At 60.2% G+C, this 21,387-nt stretch overlaps 1 protein-coding gene across 3 annotated transcripts in view; it reads left to right on the plus strand.

Moving 5' to 3' along the window:
• The window catches only part of OSBPL5 (oxysterol binding protein like 5), a 67,427-nt gene that overhangs the window by 20,334 nt on the left and 25,706 nt on the right, over positions 1 to 21,387 (plus strand). For all 3 annotated transcript variants that reach the window (XM_025286890.3, XM_006041274.4, XM_025286889.3), the window contains 2 exons: positions 12,709 to 12,847; positions 14,843 to 14,925. In XM_025286890.3, coding sequence (XP_025142675.3) covers positions 12,730 to 12,847; positions 14,843 to 14,925 — 201 coding nt within the window. In that variant the 5' untranslated portion in view covers positions 12,709 to 12,729. Of the gene's footprint in view, positions 1 to 12,708; positions 12,848 to 14,842; positions 14,926 to 21,387 lie in introns of those variants that run through there.

The following is a 21,387-nucleotide window of genomic DNA, read 5'->3' on the forward strand; positions in this document are numbered from 1 at the left end:
CCGTATATCTCATCTGTGACTCTCAGGCCCCCAAGAACACGGCCCTGGGATGTGCAGGCTCCGGGGACACGGCCCCTCCCAGCCTCAGGGTCCCCAGCCAGTGCTGGGCTTGGGGGCAGGGCTGGCTTGCTGAAAGCTTTAGTGCGTGTATATGGGGGGGTGGGGGGTGAAATGGGGTGACACCGAGCTGCGTGCTGCGGCCAGCACCATGTCTGGAGGGGAATGGAAGGAAGGGACATCCAGTGCCGGCCCAGGATCCAGGAGACCAGGGGCAGGGACGTGTGAGGCTGCCTGACATCTGGGACCCGGGGCCGGGACCACTGGCCCAGTGGGAAAGCTGACACCTCCCAGGGGCTTGCGAGGGGAGGTTTGGGGGCACTCCATGTCGGGGGGCAGGGCTGGGGGGGGTCTGGGGCTGGAGCCCTAGGAGGTTAATCAAAGGGCTGACGGGGTACAGGTGACAATGCCGAGGGTGATGGGGGACGAGTAGGTTCTGGTGGGCACTGGCCTGACCCAGGCGCGCAGGAAGGGCCTGCCTGGGTGCGAGCGGAGGGACAAGGGCCCCCGGGGCACCTGCAGGCCAGGCGTGGGTGGCGGTCCCCCTCACCCCACCCTGGGTCTCTGCTGGGCTGGGTCCCCCGGAAACTCCTGCAGTGAGTTCGATGGTGGCCCCGCTTTTGGGGTCTGAGTCCTAAACCCGGAACCTGTGAACGTGAGCTCCCTTGGAATCAGGAATTCCCAGGTGTCGTTCAGCGCAGGGTCTTGGCCAAGGTCATCCCAGACTATGTGCTGGAGTCTTGAGTCCAGTGATTTAGGAGAAAGGGGGAAGGCGAAGGAGGTGTGAGACCCGCACGGGAGGCAGAGACTGGAGGGAAGTTTCCGCAAGTCCCGGGGCACCTGGGGCCCCGGATGCCGGAAGCGGCAGGAAGGAGCCTCCAAGGACGCAGCCCTGCCCAGACCTTGATTTCGGACCCTGGGAGAGAATCCGTTTCTGTGCTTACACTGCCCACCTGAGGTCCTCTGTTGCAGCCGCCCCAGGACTCCAATACAGCCCCTCTTAGCGGAAACCTGCCAGTTCTCCCCCAAAAGCCTCAGGATCCAGAAGCCAGCACCGCCACAGCCACCGCTGCCGTCCGCGGGGGACAGGCGGCCCTGGCTGCTGTGGCCCCCAGGTGCAGGAGGAAGGCCCTGCTGGGTGGAGCCACCCGGCCTCTGGCTCCTCCCACTGGCCTTCACTGCCCACGGGAGGGGGATGGTCGAGCCTCCTGCCCCCGTCGGAAAGGACAGCCTGGAGGGGGTGGCCCTGCAGTCTCAGCACGTGGGCCCCCCACACATCAGATAATCCAGGGCTCTGACCCCTCCTGAGACCAGGAAGGGCGCTACCCGTGGGGTCTGGGTTGGGGCTGCCCCTTGAAACCAAGGGACAGCGTTTTAGGGTGAATGAGCACCCAGAGAGCACCGACTGGCAGGCTGAGGACCCTGAGGTGTCCCCGAAAGGCAGGCGTAGACGAAGGGGCAGCGGGCTGTCTGGACGCGGCCCAGCAAGCAGGTATCCGTAAAGCTCAGCCCCACCCAGAGGGACGTGTTTGACCCTGAGCCGGCCTCCAAGCAGTCCCTGTATCCCCCATCGCTCTTGCTCTCGTTTTCAGCTGTCACTTGCTGCTCACGAGGCGCCTGCATGCCTCAGAATTTGTCATTTCATGGTGTGACCAGCGTATTGGGGACAGACCCAGATTCAGGTCTCGGAACCTAAGGACATGCCCTGCCCTGTCTCCTCCCCTGGGTTCAGTGGGGGCATTTCTCAACCCCAGTGGGGGTTGTCAGGGGTCTCAGGACCTTTCTCCAAACCTCACTGGGGGCTCAGATGATAAAGAATCTGCCTGCAATGCAGGAGACCCACATTTGATCCCTGCGTTGGGAAGATCCCCTGGAGAAGGGAACAGCAACCCACTCCAGTATTCTTGCCTGGAGAATCCCATGGACAGAAGAGCCTGGTGGGCTACAGTCCATGGATCGCAAAGAGTCAGACACAGCTGAGCGACTAACACTTTCAGTGACTCCACTGGACAAGACACGGTGGTGGGACTTGACCTGGGCGGGCGCCAGTGGGGTCTGCAGACCACAGGCCTGGTGAGGGGGCCATGGGTCCATGCCCCGGAGCTTGAGATTGGCCAGAGGCTGGAGGGGCCAGCGGCCCCCGTGATTGTGATCGATGAAAATCTTGAAAATTTGAGTTGTTTTTTTTTTAAAAGAAATAGTATCCATCATCGCTTCTGCATCGGGTCGTCTAGGCGGCTCCTCTCGGCGCTCCACTCCTTTCCACGTCCACGAACTCTCCATAGTGTGCGTGGACTGCAGATGGGCTAGCCATGGGTCAGCTGACGGACATCTGGGCTGCCTCCACGTGCTGGCCGCCATGGACGTGTATGTGCACACTTTGCTTGTGGACATAGGTTTTCATCTCTTTCTCGTTTTCCTTTTGGTCTCACTGGGGGCCCTTGGCGTGCCCCCTGCCATGTCCTGTGGCTCAGGCCAATGTCACGCTGACACGTCGGCCCCAGGAAGCTGGGTGCGTTCGAGTGGGGTTTGCTTGGGGCCAGACGGTGGAGTCCGTTGGAGGGCCCGGTGAGCAAAGGGGCTGGAGGTGAGACCAGAGGGCAGCGGTGGGGGCTGCACCCCCGAGATGTAAGGTCACCTTCCTGGACCATCCCTACCGCGGCAGGACCTGGGGGCGCCCTCAGCCCAGTGCTGGCCTGGTCCCACCCTGCTGGCGGGGCCTCTTTCTCCACTCGGCCGACAGAACCGATTTCCCTAGAAACCACGGGGACGGACAGGTGGAGCTGTGACTGGGTGGTCTGACGAGGGGTCCCCAGGGGCTGCCCCCTTGGTTATCCCAAATGGGCCTGGAAGGCAGGGCTCTCGTTCCTGCCCAGGCAGTCAGCAGTGAATAAGGCCCTTGAACCGGAGGCTGGGTGGGGCCAGGAGCCATGCAGGAAGAGCCTGTGGGCTCCCCGCAGAAGTGCAGACAGCCCCTGGGCTGTGGGAGGACCAGGGCTGCGCACAGCACACAGTGGGTGTTCACGGATCGGGCTGCAGAGGAGCGGCCACCCCAGCCCAGGACCGGGGGCGAGAAGGGCGACCCGTTCACCCAGAGGGTCCGGGGCTCTTGCAGGCGGTGGCAAGGAGGCAGTGGGCTTCCCTGCCGTACAGACCACAGCCTCGTAAACATTCTCCAGAGTTCCTCTCCTGGCTGTCAGGGCAGCTCCGCCGCGGTGGGGTGACCCCCAGGGTGGCCCAGCACGCCTGCCCCGGGTGACCTGGGAGTCGGGGTTGGTGCCAGCCTGCCGCATGGTCCTGGGCGAGCCAGCTCACCCTCAGGGCCTCAGTTACTGCATCTGGAAAGTGGAGAGAAGGCAGGGAACTGGAGCTTTGGGTCTTTGTTGCTTCCAAGAGCTAGCATCCTCCCAGCCCCTGCAGGGGGTGTCAGGCAGACAGGATGGGGAGGGGGGGTGGTGCCTGCTGCCCACCCGCTGGCTCCTCTAGTATGGGGCAGGGGGTGATGCAGGGGTGCATGCGCCCTGGGGGGCTGCCACTGTGGGGGTATTAGGACTGTCCGGCAAAAGGGAGTTTTCAGTTTACACAAGGATTCGCCCCTGATGTTAGAGAAGCCAGGCCCCCTCCTGTCCTCTTCTTGCACTCAAGTTGTGACGAAACCCCCCCAAACCCAACTCCTGGAAACCTTGGTGAGCCCTGCACCCCAGGGCTAGGTAGACTGGGCTCCAGCCCTATGGGAAACCCCACGGTGAGGGGCCACCATGCTGTCAGGGGTCCACACCCGGTGCAGAATGTCCTGAAGGAAGCAGGCGACGGCCGATCCCAGGGGATCAGGAAGCCCAGGGGCATTGCCCTCTGGAACTTGGGTCCCCAGAGCAATGTCTGTCCTTGCCGGGAGCAGTCATGACATGGATCGCGCCCTCCTGCTTAGTGAGTCCCCCAGGGCTCTCAGTGATGGGGGGACTGCCCACCTGAAGGCCTCAGAGGACGCCGGTGCCGCCTCCGTAAGCAGGGGTGGGACCAGCTTCTTCAGGGTCCCAGGAGGTGGTCATCCGAGTGAGGCTCTGTCTCTCCTCCAGCCTCGAGGCGCTGAGGGCATGGCCAGCAGCTGCGTCCAGGGCGGACAGGGGGCTCCAGCCTTGGATCTGGAGCCTCGTTCCCCGAAGAAGAGTGATTCGGGGGGCACAGCTGGGGAAGGAGGCTTCACCCCGACCCGGACAAGGCCAGGGAGGGGTTTTATGGAATCCAAAGCCAGTTGGGCATTAAAGAGGAGGCTGTAGGGCTGCATGTTAAGTGGGTGTCCTTGGACATGTGACTTCTACATTGTTGTTAAGTCACTCAGTCGTGTCCGACTCTCTGTGACCCCATGGACTTCGGTAAGCCAGGCTTCCTTGCCCTTCACCATCTCCTGGAATTTGCTCAAACTCATGTCCACTGAATCGGCGATGCCATCCAACCATCTCATCCTCTGTCATCCCCTTCTCCTCTTGCTCTCAGTCTTTCTCAGCATCAGGGTCTTTTCTAGTGAGTCGGTTCTTCAAATCAGGTGGCCAAAGTGTTGGAGCTTCAGCTTCAGCATCAGTCCTTCCAGTGAATATTCAGGACTGATCTCCCTTAGGATGGACTGGTTGGATCTCCTTGCAGTCCCAGGGACTCTCAAGAGTCTTCTCCAGCACCACGGTTCAGAAGCATCAGTTCTTCGGCGCTCTCACGTTCTTAAAGGCAAAAGGTGGCTCCTGTAGTGTTTGTTGGTTTTTTTAATTTCAGCTTTTAAAACTTGAAATACGGTTGATTTACAATGTTGTGTTAGTTTCAGAGGTACATCAAAATGATGGTTATCCATGTACATATATTCTTCTATGGGTTCTTCTGCATTATAGGTCATTCTCAGATGCTGAGCCTGGTTCCCTGGGCCACACAGTATGCCCTTGTTGTCTATTTGCCTTATATATAGTAGTTTGTATCTGTTAATCCCAAACATCTCATTGCTCCCTCCCCATTTCCCCTTGGGAACCATAGGTTTGCTTTCCGTCTGTGAGTTACAGTGTGTGTTGTACGTAGCTGGTTCTTAGCACAGTGAAAGTGAAAGTCACTCAGTTGTGTCCAACTCTTTGCGACCCCATGGACTAACTATACAGTCCAGTCCATGGGATTCTCCAGGCAAGAATACTGGAGTGGGTCGCCTTTCCCTTCTCTAGGGGCTCTTCCCAACCCAGGGATTGAACCCAGGTCTCCCGCGTTGCAGGCCGATTCTTTACCAGCTGAGTCACAAGGGAAGTACATAGTTGGTTCTTGGCATAAGCTCAGTTTTTTTAACCCAGACCTCTGATCACGATTCTCTGTCTCCGCCCTCTGGGGCCGCACCAAATAGAAGGGGGGGCCTCTGCATGCCGGGCTGCACATCCGACAGAGCGTGGGAGGCAGGGAGGACGTTGGTCAAGACCCGATGCCCAGCTTTCCTGCATATCGTGTGACCCGATGCCCGGCTTTCCCGAACATTGGGCATGGCGCTTCTGCATGCAGTGTGGCCATGGCTGGTTCTGGGAAAAACTGGAGCATGATTACTGCACGGCATCCACCCGTCCGGATGCTCAGGGCCGTCGTGCAGACCAGCTGAGGTGCCGGCTGTGGCCCACGTGTGCGTGTCTGACTCACGTTCCTGTTCCGTGGCCGTGGTGGCGTCCACAGTCACTCTGGTTCCTCCCAGCTCCGTTGGGGTCCCGCCTCCCAGCCCCTGGTGTGTCCAGCACTTCAGGTCAGCAGCCAGACTCAGGCATGAGGTCACCTGGGGGCCCACGTCCACCTGCTGCTTCCCATGCTGGACTGAGAGCAGGCAGGTCTGGATCTCGGCCTGGTCTCCTGCCCTTGGCCCTCTCCATCCCACCTCAGAGCCCCATCCCCAGGATGCAGTTTGCATCTGAAAATTAAGCTCTCAGTGGGACCGGCAGGCAGGGTTGGGGCGGGACGGGCTGGGATCAGGCCTGCAGCGGGGCCCACGTCGGAACAGGCCATGGTGGCCCTCACTCTCTAGAGCTGGGCAGGGCAGCTCTGCCGCAGAGGACGTGCACGTGGGCGGCGCTGGCTGGGCCAGTTGGCCCGGTGTCAGTCAGGAGGCCAGGTGGGCGGGTGCCTGGGCCTGGCCCTGCCCTTGGCCACGTGACCCAGCTGAGTCAGCCGGGAACACCCAGGCAAGGCCCTGCCGACCCTTCAGCAGGGCAGGCCACTTCCAGCCCCTCTCCCCGGGGCTCAGCCGCTCTGAGGTGGCCTGTCCGGGAAACATCTCCCTGGGGGAAGCTGGGCTCCCACCCCGTCTCGGGATCCTGCCTCCTCCCCTGGTTTCTATCCCTGCCCTCAGCCGTCTCCGAGGTACAGGGGGGCAGCGGGCTTGAAGCTGTGCCACCTTGACGGGACCTTGGCCCAGTCTGAGCCCTCGGACTTCACATGGCTCTTTCACCTCCTGGGACCTTGGTTTCTGCACCTTTAAAATCGGATCATGAGATCCGCTCCCCTTATCCCTCAGGTGCCATGAGAATCGCATCGCGTGGGACAGTGTGTGTGAAAGGGCCCAGGCTTCGGGGGGCCTGTCCGCAGCACAGAGCCCGCAGGAGCCCTGGGTCCAGAGTTCTGAACGCTGGTCTGCCGTGTCAGGGTGCTCCCCCGTGTTCCCATGCGGGCTGCTCAGGCTGCCCAGTTAGAGCCCCAAATGCTGGGACCAGACAGGGGACAGTAGGCAGGACCTGACTGTATTTCTGGACCTTTATGAGGCTCCTCTCGGCAGGGACCCCATGGTCGCTAGCCTTGGGGCCCCAGCAAATTTCTGGAATGCAGATGTGTGGTGTGGACACGGCGGCCGGGGTCCTTTCCCTGACAACTGCCATCCTTCCCTGGGCTCTGCTGACCCTCCACTGGGTGTGCAGACAGAGAGCCAAGCAGGCAGGCTTCATCCTCGAGCTCATCTGTGATTTGGGGGCATTTCGCCCCTCACCTTTCATAATCATCCCGTTCAAGCAGAAGTGGGTGCACTGTGAGCACGGGCACGTTGGTGGTGTGGGGGCCAGGCTGCACGTGCCTGCTTCTCCCACCTCCACCGATTCATGGAGAGCCCCCAGCAGCCCCGCACCGCCCCTCCACTGCCCAGGAACACCTCCCCTGCTTCCGCCAGCACATCTGGGCCGGCGTGACCCTGGGCCAGCGGTGGGAACACTAACCAGGCAGCCATGGGCACCCTGGGTTGGCCCGTCAGCCTCTGCAGGGGACTTTGTCACCTGCATTCAGAGCAACCCCCCCTTCACAAATAGGGACCTAACGGAGGCCATGCAGACATTGCAGGCAAGGCGGGATGCCCCCACCCACTTCCATGCCGCAAAGTGGGATGTGCAGCAAGCCCGGGGTTCTGTGGGATTCCTTCCCAGAGCCTCAGCCCTTCCCACCTCCCCAGGTCACTGTGGCCCAGCGGATTCCGGCCCTGGAGAAGCGGGCCGCGTGTCCTTCCCATGCAGCCGCCAACGCCCCAGCGAACTTTCTTCATGAGGATCACGTTGTTCTAGCTGGAAGGCAGGCATCGGGGGGTGGAGGGAGGGGACAGCGTTTAGAGGCACAGACTGCTCGGAAGGCAGCTTCCAGCGGGTCAGGGCAGGCAGTGTGTGGGCCCCCAGGTGGGACACTGTGGGCGCTGCGCCTGCTCTCCCGGCCTCGCTGTTGGCCGCTTGGCCTTGGCTCAAGACAGAGAGCTTGTCACCTGCCAGGTGCCCAAGCCACTGCTGGAGCTCAGAGCCTGACCTGTAGTCCGTCTCTGGGCCGGCACCGCCTGGGACCCGGCTGCCCCCGATGTTGGGGAGCTTTCAGGCCCTGGGGGGACACGGAACTGAGGAGCCTGCTCAGACCACGGCAGGGGGCTCGGGGGGGAAGGGGCCGAGCCAGGAGTCAGGGCTGCCTCCCCTCCCGGGCTTGCCTACTGTCCCCCACCTGCACCCCAGGGCTGGGGTTCCTGCCCGCTGGGTGGGCCCCCAGCAGCGCCCCCTCCGCCCACCGTGGAGGTGAGGTGGAAGCCCGCCGCACCTGCGCCCTCAGCTCTGCAGCTCGCGCCCTCCCAGGCCGTGGGTCCAAGTGGGCAGTATAGTGGCTTCCCTGGGGGCTCCCGGTCTGCAGACCCCTCCTCTGTGCTCGGCAGGGATGGGCCGTCTCAGGCCACAGATACACGGGGCTCCCCTCCCCACCGCCGCCCCACCTCCTGGCCTCCACGGTGAGCCCCCCTTGGGGGCCCTGGGGCCCACAGTCTCTGGACTGTGGCTCCCCTCTTGAAGAAATGCCCAAGGCTCCTCACTGGGGTATCAGGGCCCCACACACAGGTTGTGCTGGGGACCATCCCTCCAGGCCCCACAGTGTCCGCTCAGACCCTTGGACTCTGTGATCGTAAGCACCAGACGAAGCCACAGGCGGATGGTGGGATCGGCCTCCTTCACGGCCCCCGGGGAAGGACTTGGGGGCCGTCGACCGAGGGCCAGCTGGACAGATGAGCATCGTCCCAGTGACCAAGGGCAACTGGAGGCTGTTACTATAAGAAGAGCTCAGCCCGGCCCTCAGAGGCCAGAGAGGTCAACGAGAGGAAGGCGCACGGCGTCCTCTGACAGCCCAGGTGGGAGGAATCAAGGCTCCAAGTGCCCACAGTGGGGCCAGAGAGAGTGTGCCCTCCAGAGAGAGTGCCCTGAGTGCTTGGGCAGCTGGCGCCCAGGCCAGGACAGAGGGAGAGGGCTGCCCACCGTGGGTGCGGTCCTGACTGCCGCTGGCCCAGCTGGGAAGTCTGTTTCTTCACCCATCCGTTCTTCCTTCCCTCCATCCTTCCCTCTATCCTCATGGACTGGCTCCCATAGGGGTCTCCACTCCCAGCTCTGCGCGCCTTCAGCTTTCCCCGGGACAAGGGGAACCGCTGGCCAGGGCTCAGTCAGCCCAGCATCAGGCCGGCGGTCCTCCCGGCTCAGAGCCTCCGAGGGTCTGCAGATCCTCCAGGCACGGCCGGATTCCTCCTGCCTCCTGCCAATGCGTGGAGGACAGGGCCTCATCTGCACCAGGCGTGGCAGGAGGAGCCTCACCAGGGTTCCCGCGGAAATCGGCCCCAGACCGACCCTGACCGCCTCTCTGAGGTCCCCCCTCCCTGGACCTGCGGAGGAGGAGGAGGCTCTAAGCCCAGGGGCAACTGGGCTGCCTTCTTCACCCCAGGTCCCAGGGTCCCCGAGCCCTCATGCCCCCTGCCAGTCCCTAGGCCTGGCTCTACGGAGACACAGCAGACAGGAGGGACAGCACTGTCCCCTCCCTGGAGATTGCGTCCTGTGGGGGAGGAGAGCTAATGCAGACGAAGGAACACGGAGCGACACTGCAGTGACTTGGACTGCGCCGCGAGGACGTGGCGTCGTGTGAGACAGGGGGGTGGGTGGCAGCCTTCTGGGAAGTGACATTTGATCCAAGGGTGGAATTCGAGAAGGACCCGGCCACCCGGACAGACGGAGATGTGGGTGAGGGCGTTCGGGGGGGGCCGCGTCCAAGCAGAGGCCCCAGCGGGCACGGGCACGTTTGAGGAGCATAAAGGGGACCAGTGTGGCTGGGGCAGAGTGGGTGATGGACGGAGCCAGGCAGGGAATGACGTGGGAGGAGCAGGCCGGGGACCTGACGGTCTGGAAAACAGGGACCAGGAGACAGAGGCCGGACTGTGTTCCAAAGGCACAGAGGAGCCCTGGGGAGAGCGGGCCTGGATGTACCTCTGAAATGAACAGAGCAGCGTCTCCACCTCCACGGCCTTAAAGGAGACCATGGACAGCAGCCAGGGGTGGGCACTGGGCAACCCCTGAGGCCCTGCTGGAGAGGAGCCACCCCCGCCATCCGAGCAGGTCAGAGGGGGCCTGCGGAGGCCTGCGCCTGGTCTGGGGAGTCAGGACACAGAGCAGGTATCCACAGGTGCGTCCCGGCACTGCCCTCGGATTGGGGCTGTCTGCTCTGGGCCAGCAGTTCAGCCATGGAGATGTCACCTCTGATGTGTCTGATGGAGAAGGCAATGGCACCCCACTCCAGTACTCTTGCCTGGAAAATCCCATGGATGGAGGAGCCTGGAAGGCTGCAGTCCATGGGGTCGCTGAGGGTCGGACATGACTGAGCAACTTCACTTTCACTTTTCACTTTCATGCATTGGAGAAGGAAATGGCAACCCACTCCAGTGTTCTTGCCTGGAGAATCCCAGGGATGGGGGAGCCTGGTGGGCTGCTATCTATGGGGTCGCACAGAGTCAGACATGACTGAAGTGACTTAGCAGTAGCAGGAAGGAAGGAAAGAAAGGAAATGAGGTTGCTCACTAACTATCTAGAGAGATTCACCGGGGGTGGTGGAGGGGAGACTGGATGGATGGATGGATGGATGGGTGGATAGATGGATGAGTGAATTAATGAATGGATGGATGGATGGATGGATGGATGGACAGATGACTGGATAAATGGATGGCTAGGAAGTTGGTTAAATGGATGGACAGGTGGGAAGGTGACTGGATGGATGGGTGGAATAATGGGTGGACGTAAGGGAGAGAGGGAAGGTGGGAGGGAAGATGCTGTGGACAAGCAGATGGGGGGCTCCCAGACCACTGAGGCCACTGGTCCCCAGTTGTTATCTGCGCCGGGGGAAGACATGCCTTAGGACCTGAGGAGAGAGGCAGCCAGGGGCCTCTGTGCCCACCCCCCAGGGCCCATGACCAGATTGGGGAGCTGAGGGCAGGAGCCCCTCTGCCCGCCCCCAGTTTGCAAGACTCAGCCCCTGAGAGACGAGAGGCTCCTGGTGAGGGCAGCCTACCCGTGTCACCCCTCATCGCGCACCCTGGGCCCCTGGGCAGGACCGCATCGGACTCACCTTGGCTGCCAGCCCAGCGCTTGCGAGAGCCCAGCTGCAGGAGTGGGAAGGCAGGGCTGCCTCTCAGGTGCTGCCCCCTGGCCTGAGAGGCACCTGGGCAAGCAGTGAGTGTCCACCGGGACTCCGACCAGCAGGGGCTGGACCCCAGATGCCCACCCTCGCCTTCCCCGGCAGTGGGTTTGCTAGAAACCTAGCTGAACCGATGGGGGTGGGAGTGGGAACTCAGGAGCCAGGTTTGAGATGATTCTCAGAAAAAAATACCCAACCTCTCTGAAACCAGTATCCCCATCTGTGAAACGGCGCAGGTAACCAGCTTGGCCAGGTGACACCGCAGTGGTGAGGAAGGGGAGGCCACTAGGCCCAGCTGCACCTCGGGGGCCCCCAGGACCCCTGGGCAGGAGCACAGAGAAGGTCCTGGGGCTGCGGATGGAGCCCTGGGCCACCCTGCCCCTCCAGAAGCCCCACCCAGGCACCCACTGTCCCAGCAGGAAAGGCTGCTATCTGCTGCTCCCATCCCAGGAAGGCCCAGGGCCGTGGGAGAAAGTGGGGCCTTTGTTCTGGGCTTGGCAGGAAGCCATCGCCCACCCAGGGAGGCGGCAGGGGGCACCCCCAGGCTTGGAAGAGAGGTTGGTCAGCCAGCCTCCGTGCAGCACGTCCTCAGGGAGAGGACAGAGCGCAGCATCGGGCCCGAGTCCCCGCTCTGCCAGCACCTGGCCGGCTGCGACCACAGGGCTCTGGGGGCCACGATTTTCTCTTCTGTAAAACGGGACTGACGTCCACTGTGAACGGCTGGCCCCGGCCCTGCTCAGGGTGGGGCTGCGAGGGGCGCGGTCGAGATGGGGGCGGAGCCGGGAAGGCGTGGTGGGGGCGGACCCGGGAGGGCGTGGCGCGCCGGACCCGGGAGGGCGTGGCGCGCCGGACCCGGGAGGGCGTGGCGCGCCGGACCCGGGAGGGCGTGGCCCGCCGGACCCGGGAGGGCGTGGCCCGCCGGACCCGGGAGGGCGTGGCCCGCCGGACCCGGGAGGGCGTGGCCCGCCGGACCCGGGAGGGCGTGGCCCGCCGGACCCGGGAGGGCGTGGCGGGCATCGCAGGGCTTTCCCTAGGCTGCCCCTCCTGCCGGAGCTGGGAGGCAGGGAAGTGACTCGGGCCGACCTCGCCCTTAATTCACCTGCACTTTCTTTCCAGGCCGAGGAGCTGAAGCAGGGGAGGGCGGGGGGTGGTCTCACGGCGTCCTTAGGTGGGCCGGGCAGGCCGGAGTCAGGGCCAGCCCCAGCCCTCACCCGCGGCCCCTGGCGCTCTGGGCCGCCTGTCTCGCCCTCCTGTGGCCCCCTCTCGGGCAGCGCTCCGCCCTCCCCATGTGCATCAACGCTGACCCCCAACCCGGAGCTCCATCCCCGGGGAGGGGACGGCGGGTGGCCCACGCTTCGCCGTGTCCAGGGTCCGACAGGGCCGCTTTAGCGCCAGCCCTTGAGTGGAGGGCAGAGGGTCCTGCCATAGCTGTGATGGCCAAACTGGCTGGTCGGGGCCTGGCTTCCGACTCGGGCCCTGAAAAGCCTGCACTCGGTCGTGTGGCCTTCCTGGGTGACCGCTCCGCAGGGCCCTGGGGGCCCTCCATGTCCCGTTTTGGACCTGACTGTATGATGGGGCCCCGATTCTGGTGTGTCTCTGGTCCCCTTGCCGGGCGGGTGGAGGATGCCCGCGGCCTCCAGGCCGCAGGCTGTCCCGATCTCGGAGTAAGGTGTGACCAGCGCCCCCTCTCCTTCCTTCCAGAAGCCCCCCTGCGCCCACGCCATGAAGGAGGAGGCCTTTCTGCGACGACGCTTCTCGCTGTGTCCGCCCTCGTCCACCCCACAGAAGCTCAGCCGGAACCTGCTCGTGGGTGGAGAACATGAGGTTGATGTGGGTCCAGGTCAGTGCTCATGGGGGGACCCGGTCACCTGGAGGCCTCGGGAGGGGCGGGGGTCATCCCGGACCGTGTGACCTCGGACAGGTCCCTTGCCCTCTCTGTGCTGTCTTGGTCAGGGAGGGAGGGCGTCCACCATGCGGGGTTAATGAATAGAAGGCTCGTAGGGCCGGAGAACTCCGTGACCTAGGGGGCCAGGTTTCGCCCACTTGGCTGTGGAGGTCCAGCAGGGGGCTCCCAGTCCAGGCCTGGAGGCAGATCCTTGTCCCTGCAGAGGCAGTGCGGTGCGGTGGTCAGGCAGCCTGACCGCAGCCCCCACCCTCAGGCTGGGGGACCCCGTTCCAGCGGCAGGGCCTCGGTTTCCTCATCTGTAAAGTCAGGGAATATTAGGACCTGCGCCCCCTGCAGCAGAGTCCTGGGTCCTGGGTGGGGACGGTTCAGACCCGCTGCTGTCGTGCTTGGAGATAAAGCGCTGGGCATGCAGCACGCAGGTCCCCTGAGCCTGCCGGTGCTCTCACAGCTCCGGGCCTTAACCCCCGCCCCCACCCCAACGCCCCACATCCGCCCCCAGAGAGCCCAGCGCGTCCTTCTGGTGGCCCCGAGGGGGTGGGAGAGGGGCCCCCTCTGGTGCCCGGCCTGGCCTCCTGCGGCCCACCTACCCTGCTCCCATCACCTGCTTTGGAGCCGAGGAGGGGACCCCAGCCCCTCCAGCCCCTGGAAGAAGCACAGACCCGGGTGGCAGGTGTGATGGGCAGGGCAAGGAGGCGGGCATGGACAGGCAGAGAGAGGAGCCGGTGCCAGCCTCTGACTGTGGGGCGGCCCGCTCCCCGCTCCCGCGGGGCCCCTGCATCCGCCCAGCCCAGGTGGTAGCATCCACTCTGGGAGGCTGCCCCCCGACAGCCCCAGGCCGGGTCCCCCACGACAGCTCCTGAATCCAGTGCGCCTGGATGACAGGGCCCCTGGGGCATGGAGGGGGCCCCCGTCAGCAGCCAGCCCCGGGCTGTGGTCAGGGGAGGGGACGCAGGGCCGAGCGCAGGGGCGCGTGCTCCTTGGTGACCTCTCTGCCCCAGCGCGCCTGGCTGCAGGACGGGCTCACCACTCCCGGTCTCCACGCTGGCTTTTCTGCAGAGCGCGGCTCTCAGGCCAGGGCTGCAGGGAAGGGGGTCTGCAGACATCACCTTCTGTGGGCCCTCTTCTCACTTCCCGGTCAGCATGGTTCTCCCCTGGTCATTGCCATGTCCACTCCCGTGCAGGGACCAGGCAATCAGCCACCAGCTGCAGGAAGCATGCGGGAGTGTCGCCCGCTTCTTCCTGCCTGTGAACCTGGGCTTTAGAAACGAGCAGTGGGTGGGGCTTTAGAAACGAGCGGTGGGTGGGGCAGCCACTCCCCCCAGGATCGAATCCGGGCACCTCAGGCCCCTCTCCCACCTCTCAGTCAACCCGGAGAGGACTCCTGCTGGGAAGGGGCATGGGGACAGTGTCCACCCACCCCCCTCCGAGAGTCTGGCACTGGGGGCAGTGGGGCTCCAGCTGGAGGACTGGGCTGTGGGAGGGGGTCAGCTGTAGTCTGGGTGCCCTGGACCTGCAAACTGGGGCTTGCCTCGCAGAACCCTGAAGGCCAGGTCACCCTGGCCTGGGACTCCCACCCAGCAGTGACCCCCCTCCCTGAAGTGACTCCCATCCCAGTGGTGATACCCCCTCCCAGCAGTGACCCCCCTTCCTCCCAGCAGTGACACCCCCCTCCCAGTAGTGATACCCCCTCCCTGCGGTGACACCCCCTCCCAGCAGTGACCCCCCTCCCAGTGGTGACACCCCTCCCATTGGTGACCCCCCTCCCTGCGGTGACACCCCGTGTGGCTGGCCGGTGGTTATTAGATCTCTGGTTCCGCACCCGCCTCCCGGGCTGGCTTCCTGCCCCGCCCAGGCCGCTGGTGCCCGAGCCCCGCCTGCCGTGCACTGGGCAGCCCTGCCCCGGGCCTCACGCTGGCCGCTCTCTTGCAGGGAAGGACATGGAGCCCCACGGCCCATCACCGACCCGGGATGAAGGGCCCCCAACCCCAGGCTCTGCCACGAAGGTGCCACCGGTAAGCCCGGCTGTGGGGGGTCCCGGGACAGGGGGCCTGCCCGAGGGCGGCAGGACGTGCCCGAGGCATGGGCAGCAGGCGCCTGGCCCAGCTGCCACCCCAGCTCTCTGCTCCGAATCACGGAGGCTCCTGGAGCCGGAGTCACAGCGTGTGAGCTGCCTTCTCCAAGCTGCCTTTTTGGAGTGACACGGGACGGGAGACGGGGCCCAGAGAGGGCTCGGGGACGGAGAGTCACGGCACCAGGGGGCCGGGCCTGCTGTCATAAGGAGCCCGCTGGGGCGCAGCACTTCCCCCTCTGGCTTTGCCTGGACTGTGCCCGTGCCCACCACCTCTCAGGGCCATGCCATGATCTGGAAAAGCACACACATGGGCACACACACACAGATACACACAGATGCACGTACATACAAATACATATACTACACACAAATAAACATACACACAGATACACACGGATGTGCCTCCACACAAGATACGCACACATACAGATATGTATACAATGCACAGATAGACATATACACACAAATATGCACACAGATATGCATACATATCTTCCCTGGTGGCTCAGACGGTAAACTGTCTGTCTACAATGAGGGAGACCTGGGTTCGATCCCTGGGTCGGGAAGATCCCCTGGAGAAGGAAATGGCAACCCACTCCAGTACTATTGCCTGGAAAACCCCTGGATGGAAGAGCGTGGTAGGCTACAGTCCATGGGGTCGCAAAGAGTTGGACACGACTGAGCGACTTCACTTCATGCATACATACACAGATACTCATAGATACAGATACATACAGATACATATACTACACACAAACATATACACACAGATATACAGATATGCATCCACACACAGATACACACACATACAGATACGTGTACTATGCACAGATAAACATATACACACGTATGCACACAGAGATACACCTGCACACACAGATATACACATGCACATGGGTGCCTGCGTACACACACAGACAGACACATACACTATGCATACAGATAAACATATACACACAGACACGCGCACACACCCCACATGTTCCCCAGCCCAGTGCCTCTCAGTGGGGCCCAGCTGTACCCTTCCAGGCAGAAGCTTCGATCCAGGGAGGGTGCGGGGCCCGGGCACAGGTGTGGGGCGTTAGACATGCCCTTCCTCCCTGCAGAGGGTCTCAGGTCAAGGGAGCTGTGGCCCCTGGCTTGGAGGCCCCAGTTCTGGCCGTGGGGCTGGGGGCACACAGAGGCCAGCTCTCCCCACTCTGGCCACCCATAGGACCCCGTGACTGCAGCCTGGCTCCTCTGGGACCCCATGCCCCACTCTGCCAGACAAGGGGTTAGTGGGGGTCACAGCCAGCATCCCCCACCTCAGCCTCCAGGGCTGCCCACTGCTAGGAGCACACTGGGAATGCCTGCATTCGTGTGGGATTTGTTTAATTTAAAAACTTGTTTTGATTACAGTGAAATACATGTAGTGAAATGCACCATCTTAACCATGTCAGGCGCACGGCTCAGGGGCGCTAAGCACACCCGCACTCTCACCACCATCCCTCCTGAGAACGCTAGCATCTTAGAAAGCAGACGCCCTGGCCTCCGCCCCGCCCAGCACTCGCTCCCCGCCCCCCCAGCACTCGCTCCCCGCCCCCTCTGCCGTCTCTGTCACTGTGAACTTGACGACTTTAGGGACCTCATGTGGGTGGATTCCCGGCAGATTTGTGATCGCCTTCTTTGTGTCTGGCTTATTTCACTGAGCATCGTGTCCTCAAGGCTCGTCCAGCTTGTAGCTGTGTCAGAATTCTCTTCCTTTTTATGGCCGAGTAATGTTCCATCGTGTGGTTGGCCTATGTTCTGTTTCTCCAACCATCTGCCAGCGGACACATTTATTAGTTTAGACGCAGATTCATAAAAACAGTGAAAACATGGTTACTGGTGGATCCAGGGATTTCGAAGCGGGACGGCGTCGGCGGATCAGAAAACAATTGCTTAATTAAACGTTAATTAAGGATATAAAGAGTGGTTAAATAAGGATAGCTTAGTGAGGAAATTCAGTGGAGAAAAGAGGCTGAATAATTCAGCCAGAAGGTGACAGAAAGAACGACATAGGGAGACCAAGTTTTGGTGAACAAGGCCCGCACTTTATTTTCCAAAGTAGTTTTTATACCTTAAGTTATGCATAGAGGATAATGGGGGAAGGGGTAGAGTCATGCAGTAAGCCAGGCTTTCTTCCTGCAAACTTATCATATGCAGAAGTTTAGGTGATTTGCATCATCTTCTGGCCCGGAGGCCTGTTCACATTTTAAGAAACTTATTTTTCTCTAAAGGTGATTATTATAAAGTCAGGCGCCACCCTCCAAAAGCATTAGATAAAGTTGCATTCCTATAGGGCAAAGGTGTGGTGGGCTATAACTAGAAAAAGAATTAACTCAAGGGTCCAAGATTACAAACATTAAAGCTACTACTTACACCAATTATATGAATCAATACACTGCCAGGGACACAGCAGGTGAGGGATATGGAAACTTAGCAGCAAACATTGGCCCAACAAGTGAAAAACCCTTCACCAATACAATTTCTAATCAATCTTTTAACTGCTCAAAGGAATCTGTATTTAGACAGTTTAGAACATCTCATGCCTCTCACAGTTGGGAGGCTCTGAGCAAGCACATGTGGCCGGAAAAACCTATTCAGGCAAGCTAGAGAATGATTTCCAAAGGAGTTTGTAGGTTGAAACACTGTCACACCCAGGAATTATTAACTGGAGCTGTAAGTTAACTCTTTTTTCAGAGAGAGGTAGTGGGGGACAGCCCCCCGTAAAGCCAGAGGTGTAGGTGAGGGCACAAAGCAGAAAGTAGGCAGACTCTGGTTTTGGGGGCAGATGCTTGAGAATTTCCAGGGGGACTCCTGAGGCTCGATCCCACCTTTGCATATGCCGAGCCTCCTTCCTCATGACCTTTGCCAGGGGCAGAGCTCCTGCTCCCGACAGTTACTCCTTCTACAACCCGGTGAAACACGAAACCCAGTGAAAGCACTTTAAATGCAGTCAGGAGCGCTCGGTTCAAGTGTCAGATCTCACTCCCTCAGTCAAGACGTCTGGGCATCCTGTCCAGGCAAGACCTGCAGGTGCCGGGGACACAGTCATGGATGAAATGAAGTCCCGTGGAAGCAACCTGGGTGTCCATCGGCAGACGAATGGACGAGAAAGCTGTGGTGCATACACACAGTGGAGTATTACTCAGCCATTAAAAAGAATGCACTTGAATCAGTTCTAATGAGGTGGATGAAACTGAAAAACACCAATACAGTATATTAACGCATATATATGGAATTTAGAAGATGGTAACAATGACCCTATATGCGAGACAGCAAAAGAGACACAGGTGTAAAGAACAGACTTTTGGACTCTGAGAGAAGTCGAGGGTGGGATGATTTGAGAGAATAGCATTGAAACATGTATATTACCATATGTGAAACAGATCGCCAGTCCAGGTTCGATGCATGAGACAGGGCGCTCAGGGCTGGTGCACTGGGATGACCCTGAGGGATGGGATGGGGAGAGCGGTGGGAGAGGGGCTTAGGATGGGGAACACATGTACACCTGTGGCTGATTCATGTCAATGTCTGGCAAAAACCACCACAATATTGTGAAGTAATTAGCCTCCAATTAAAATTAATTAATTAATTAATTAAAAAAAAAAGCAAATCACCCCCCACAAAAAAAGAAACGAAGTCCCCCTCTCCCGGAGCTTACGTTCCAGAGGGGAGATAGGCTCCAGACAAAACAAGTGAGTCTGGACACGTCCGAGGCCCTGGGAGGAAGGAAAAGACAGCTCTGGAAGCCCCAGGTACTTAAGAGAGACTCGGGGCTGCTATAGAGGGCGCAGTTCTGGGAGAGACACAAACTCTAATATATATATATATGATAATAAACAGAACATTTGTTGTTGTCCAGTCGCTCAGTCCATTTTTAATATGGATACATATTTAATATATTAATGTTAGGCATTATGTTCTATATAAGCTTAACATAATATATAATATTTAATAGCATATTAAATATTTAGTGTATAGGTCTTTATGTATATGTACACATGTGCATGGGCGTGTGCACAGTTATTCAGTCGTGTCCAACTCTGCACCCCCATGGACTGTAGCCAACCAAGCTCCTCTGTCCATGTGATTCCCCGGGCAAGAATATCGGAGTGGGTTGCCATTTCCTCCTCCGGGGGTGGGGGAGGTGGTTGGTCTTTCCAACTCAGAGATCAAACCCATGTCTCCTGCATTGGCAGGCAGATTCTTTACCACTGCACCACCTGGGAAACCCATACACACACACACACACACACACACACACACAATATATATATTATATGAAAAATAATTGTAATATATAGTGGAAGCATATGTCACCTTGTTCTGTGTTTTCCAGGTCTCCTGTAAATGTGTTACCATACGTTCATAATGTAGTACTAGTCGCTCAGTTGTGTCCGACTCTTTGCGACCCCGTGGACCTAGCCCTCCAGGCTCCTCAGCCCATGAGATTGACCAGGCAGGAATACTGCAGTGGGTTGCCGTTTCCTTCTCCGGGGGATCTTCCCGACCCAGGGCTCAGACCTGCCTCTCCTGCATTGCAGGCAGACTCTTTACTGTCTGAGCCTCAAGCCCTAGATACTTCCTAATTTTTTTAAAAATTAAAATAAAAAATAAATATATGTTATGTGGTTTTCCAGGATATAAAGTCAAATCACATGAAGCCAACCATTTTGAGTGAGTAACTCAGCGGCATTTCTTGCGTCCACACTGTGGTGCAGCACCACCTCTGTCGAGCTCAGAAACGGTTCCGTCACCCCAGAGTGACCGTGCGAGCGGTCACGCGCGTCCCCTCCGCCACCCACAGCCCCGCAGCCTCCACTCCGCTTTCCGTGTGCACAGACTTGCCTGTGCTGGACACGGCGTGTCAGCGGGGCCGTGCCACGTGCAGGGCTCTGTGACGAGCTGCTTCCACCAAGCCCCGTCCAAGGCTGTGCCGGGTGTCAGGGCTGAGCCATGGTCCGTGGGCTGGATGGAGCCGGGCGGTTGTCCGCTCGTCAACGGGGCACGCGCGGGCCGTTTCCCCGCGAACACACACGTGCAGGTGTCTGAGTCCCTGCTTTCACTTCTTTGAGTTTGTACCTCAGAGTGGAATTGCTGGGCCAGATGGCAATTCTGTGGCAAGATGGCTTTCTAGAAGATTCTGTATTTGGCCTCTTGGAGAAAGCGCCGAGCGGTGTTCCTCAGCGGCTGCCCCGCGTTATAGTCCCGCTGGCGGGGAGGCGGGCGCCCGTGTCTCACACCCACCGATGCGGGCGGCTTTGGTTCTGTCTGGAGTCGTCCCCGTGGCCATGCCCGTGGGTGTGAAGCGATGTGGGGTGTGAAGCTCACCGTGGTCGGGTGAGCACTTCGCTGAGGACCGAGGGGGATGGGCGTTCTCTCACTGTCTTGTCGACCGCCCGAGCACCTTCTCTCCAAGTCCTCCGTCCACCTCTGCATCAGGCTCTTGTCTTTCGTCAGCTTCCCAGGTGGCGCTCGGGGTCAAGAGCCTGCCTGCCAGTGCAGGAGACACCACAGCCTTGGGTTTGATCCCTCGGTGGGGAAGATCCCCTGGAGGAGGAAATGGCAACCCACTCCAGGATTCCTGCTTGGAGAATCCCACGGACAGAGGAGCCTGGCGGGCTGCAGTCCATGGGGTCGCGAACGACTGAGCGCACACCCACCCAGTTCAGCTCAGTCGTTCAGTCGTGTCTGGCTCTTTGCAACCCCATGGACTGCAGCACGCCAGGCCTCCCTGTCCATCACCAACTCCCGGAGTTTACCCAAACTCATGTCCATTGAGTCGGTCATGCCATCCAACCATCTCATCCTATGTCGTCCCCTTCTTCTCCCGCCTTCAATCTTTCCCAGCATCAGGGTCTTTTCCAATGAGTCAGTTCTTCATATCCGGAGAAGGATACGAACAGGAACACCCCCTCCGGTGTTCTTGTCTGGAGAATCCCAGGGACGGGGGAGCCTGGTGGGCTGCCGTCTATGGGGTCGCACAGTCGGGTACAACTGAAGTGACTTAGCAGCAGCAGTTCTTCGCATCAGGTGGCCAGAGGATTGGAGTTTCAGCTTCAACATCAGTCCTTCCAACTGTGTTGAGTTATTAAGAGTTCTTCCTATATCTGGACACTAGAGCTTTGTTAGATACATGATTGCAGTTGCTTCATCACGTCCTGTAGGTCGCTGTAAAGCACTTTTTTAAATGAGTTTTCCACGGCCGCACTTTGGTGGTCAGACCCCCACGTTCGTGGCTCTGTCTGTGCCCCTGAGGGCGCCGGTCATCGCCCTGCTCTGCCTGCATGTGCTGTGGCCTCAGGAGCCGGCAGGCGGGCCTGGCAGGGCCCCCAGCCTGGCCCTTATGACGGACAGCGGGGGGCACTGCCCCAGCCCA

This window comes from Bubalus bubalis, chromosome 5 (assembly GCF_019923935.1).
Source record: "Bubalus bubalis isolate 160015118507 breed Murrah chromosome 5, NDDB_SH_1, whole genome shotgun sequence".
Lineage (NCBI taxonomy): Eukaryota > Metazoa > Chordata > Mammalia > Artiodactyla > Bovidae > Bubalus > Bubalus bubalis.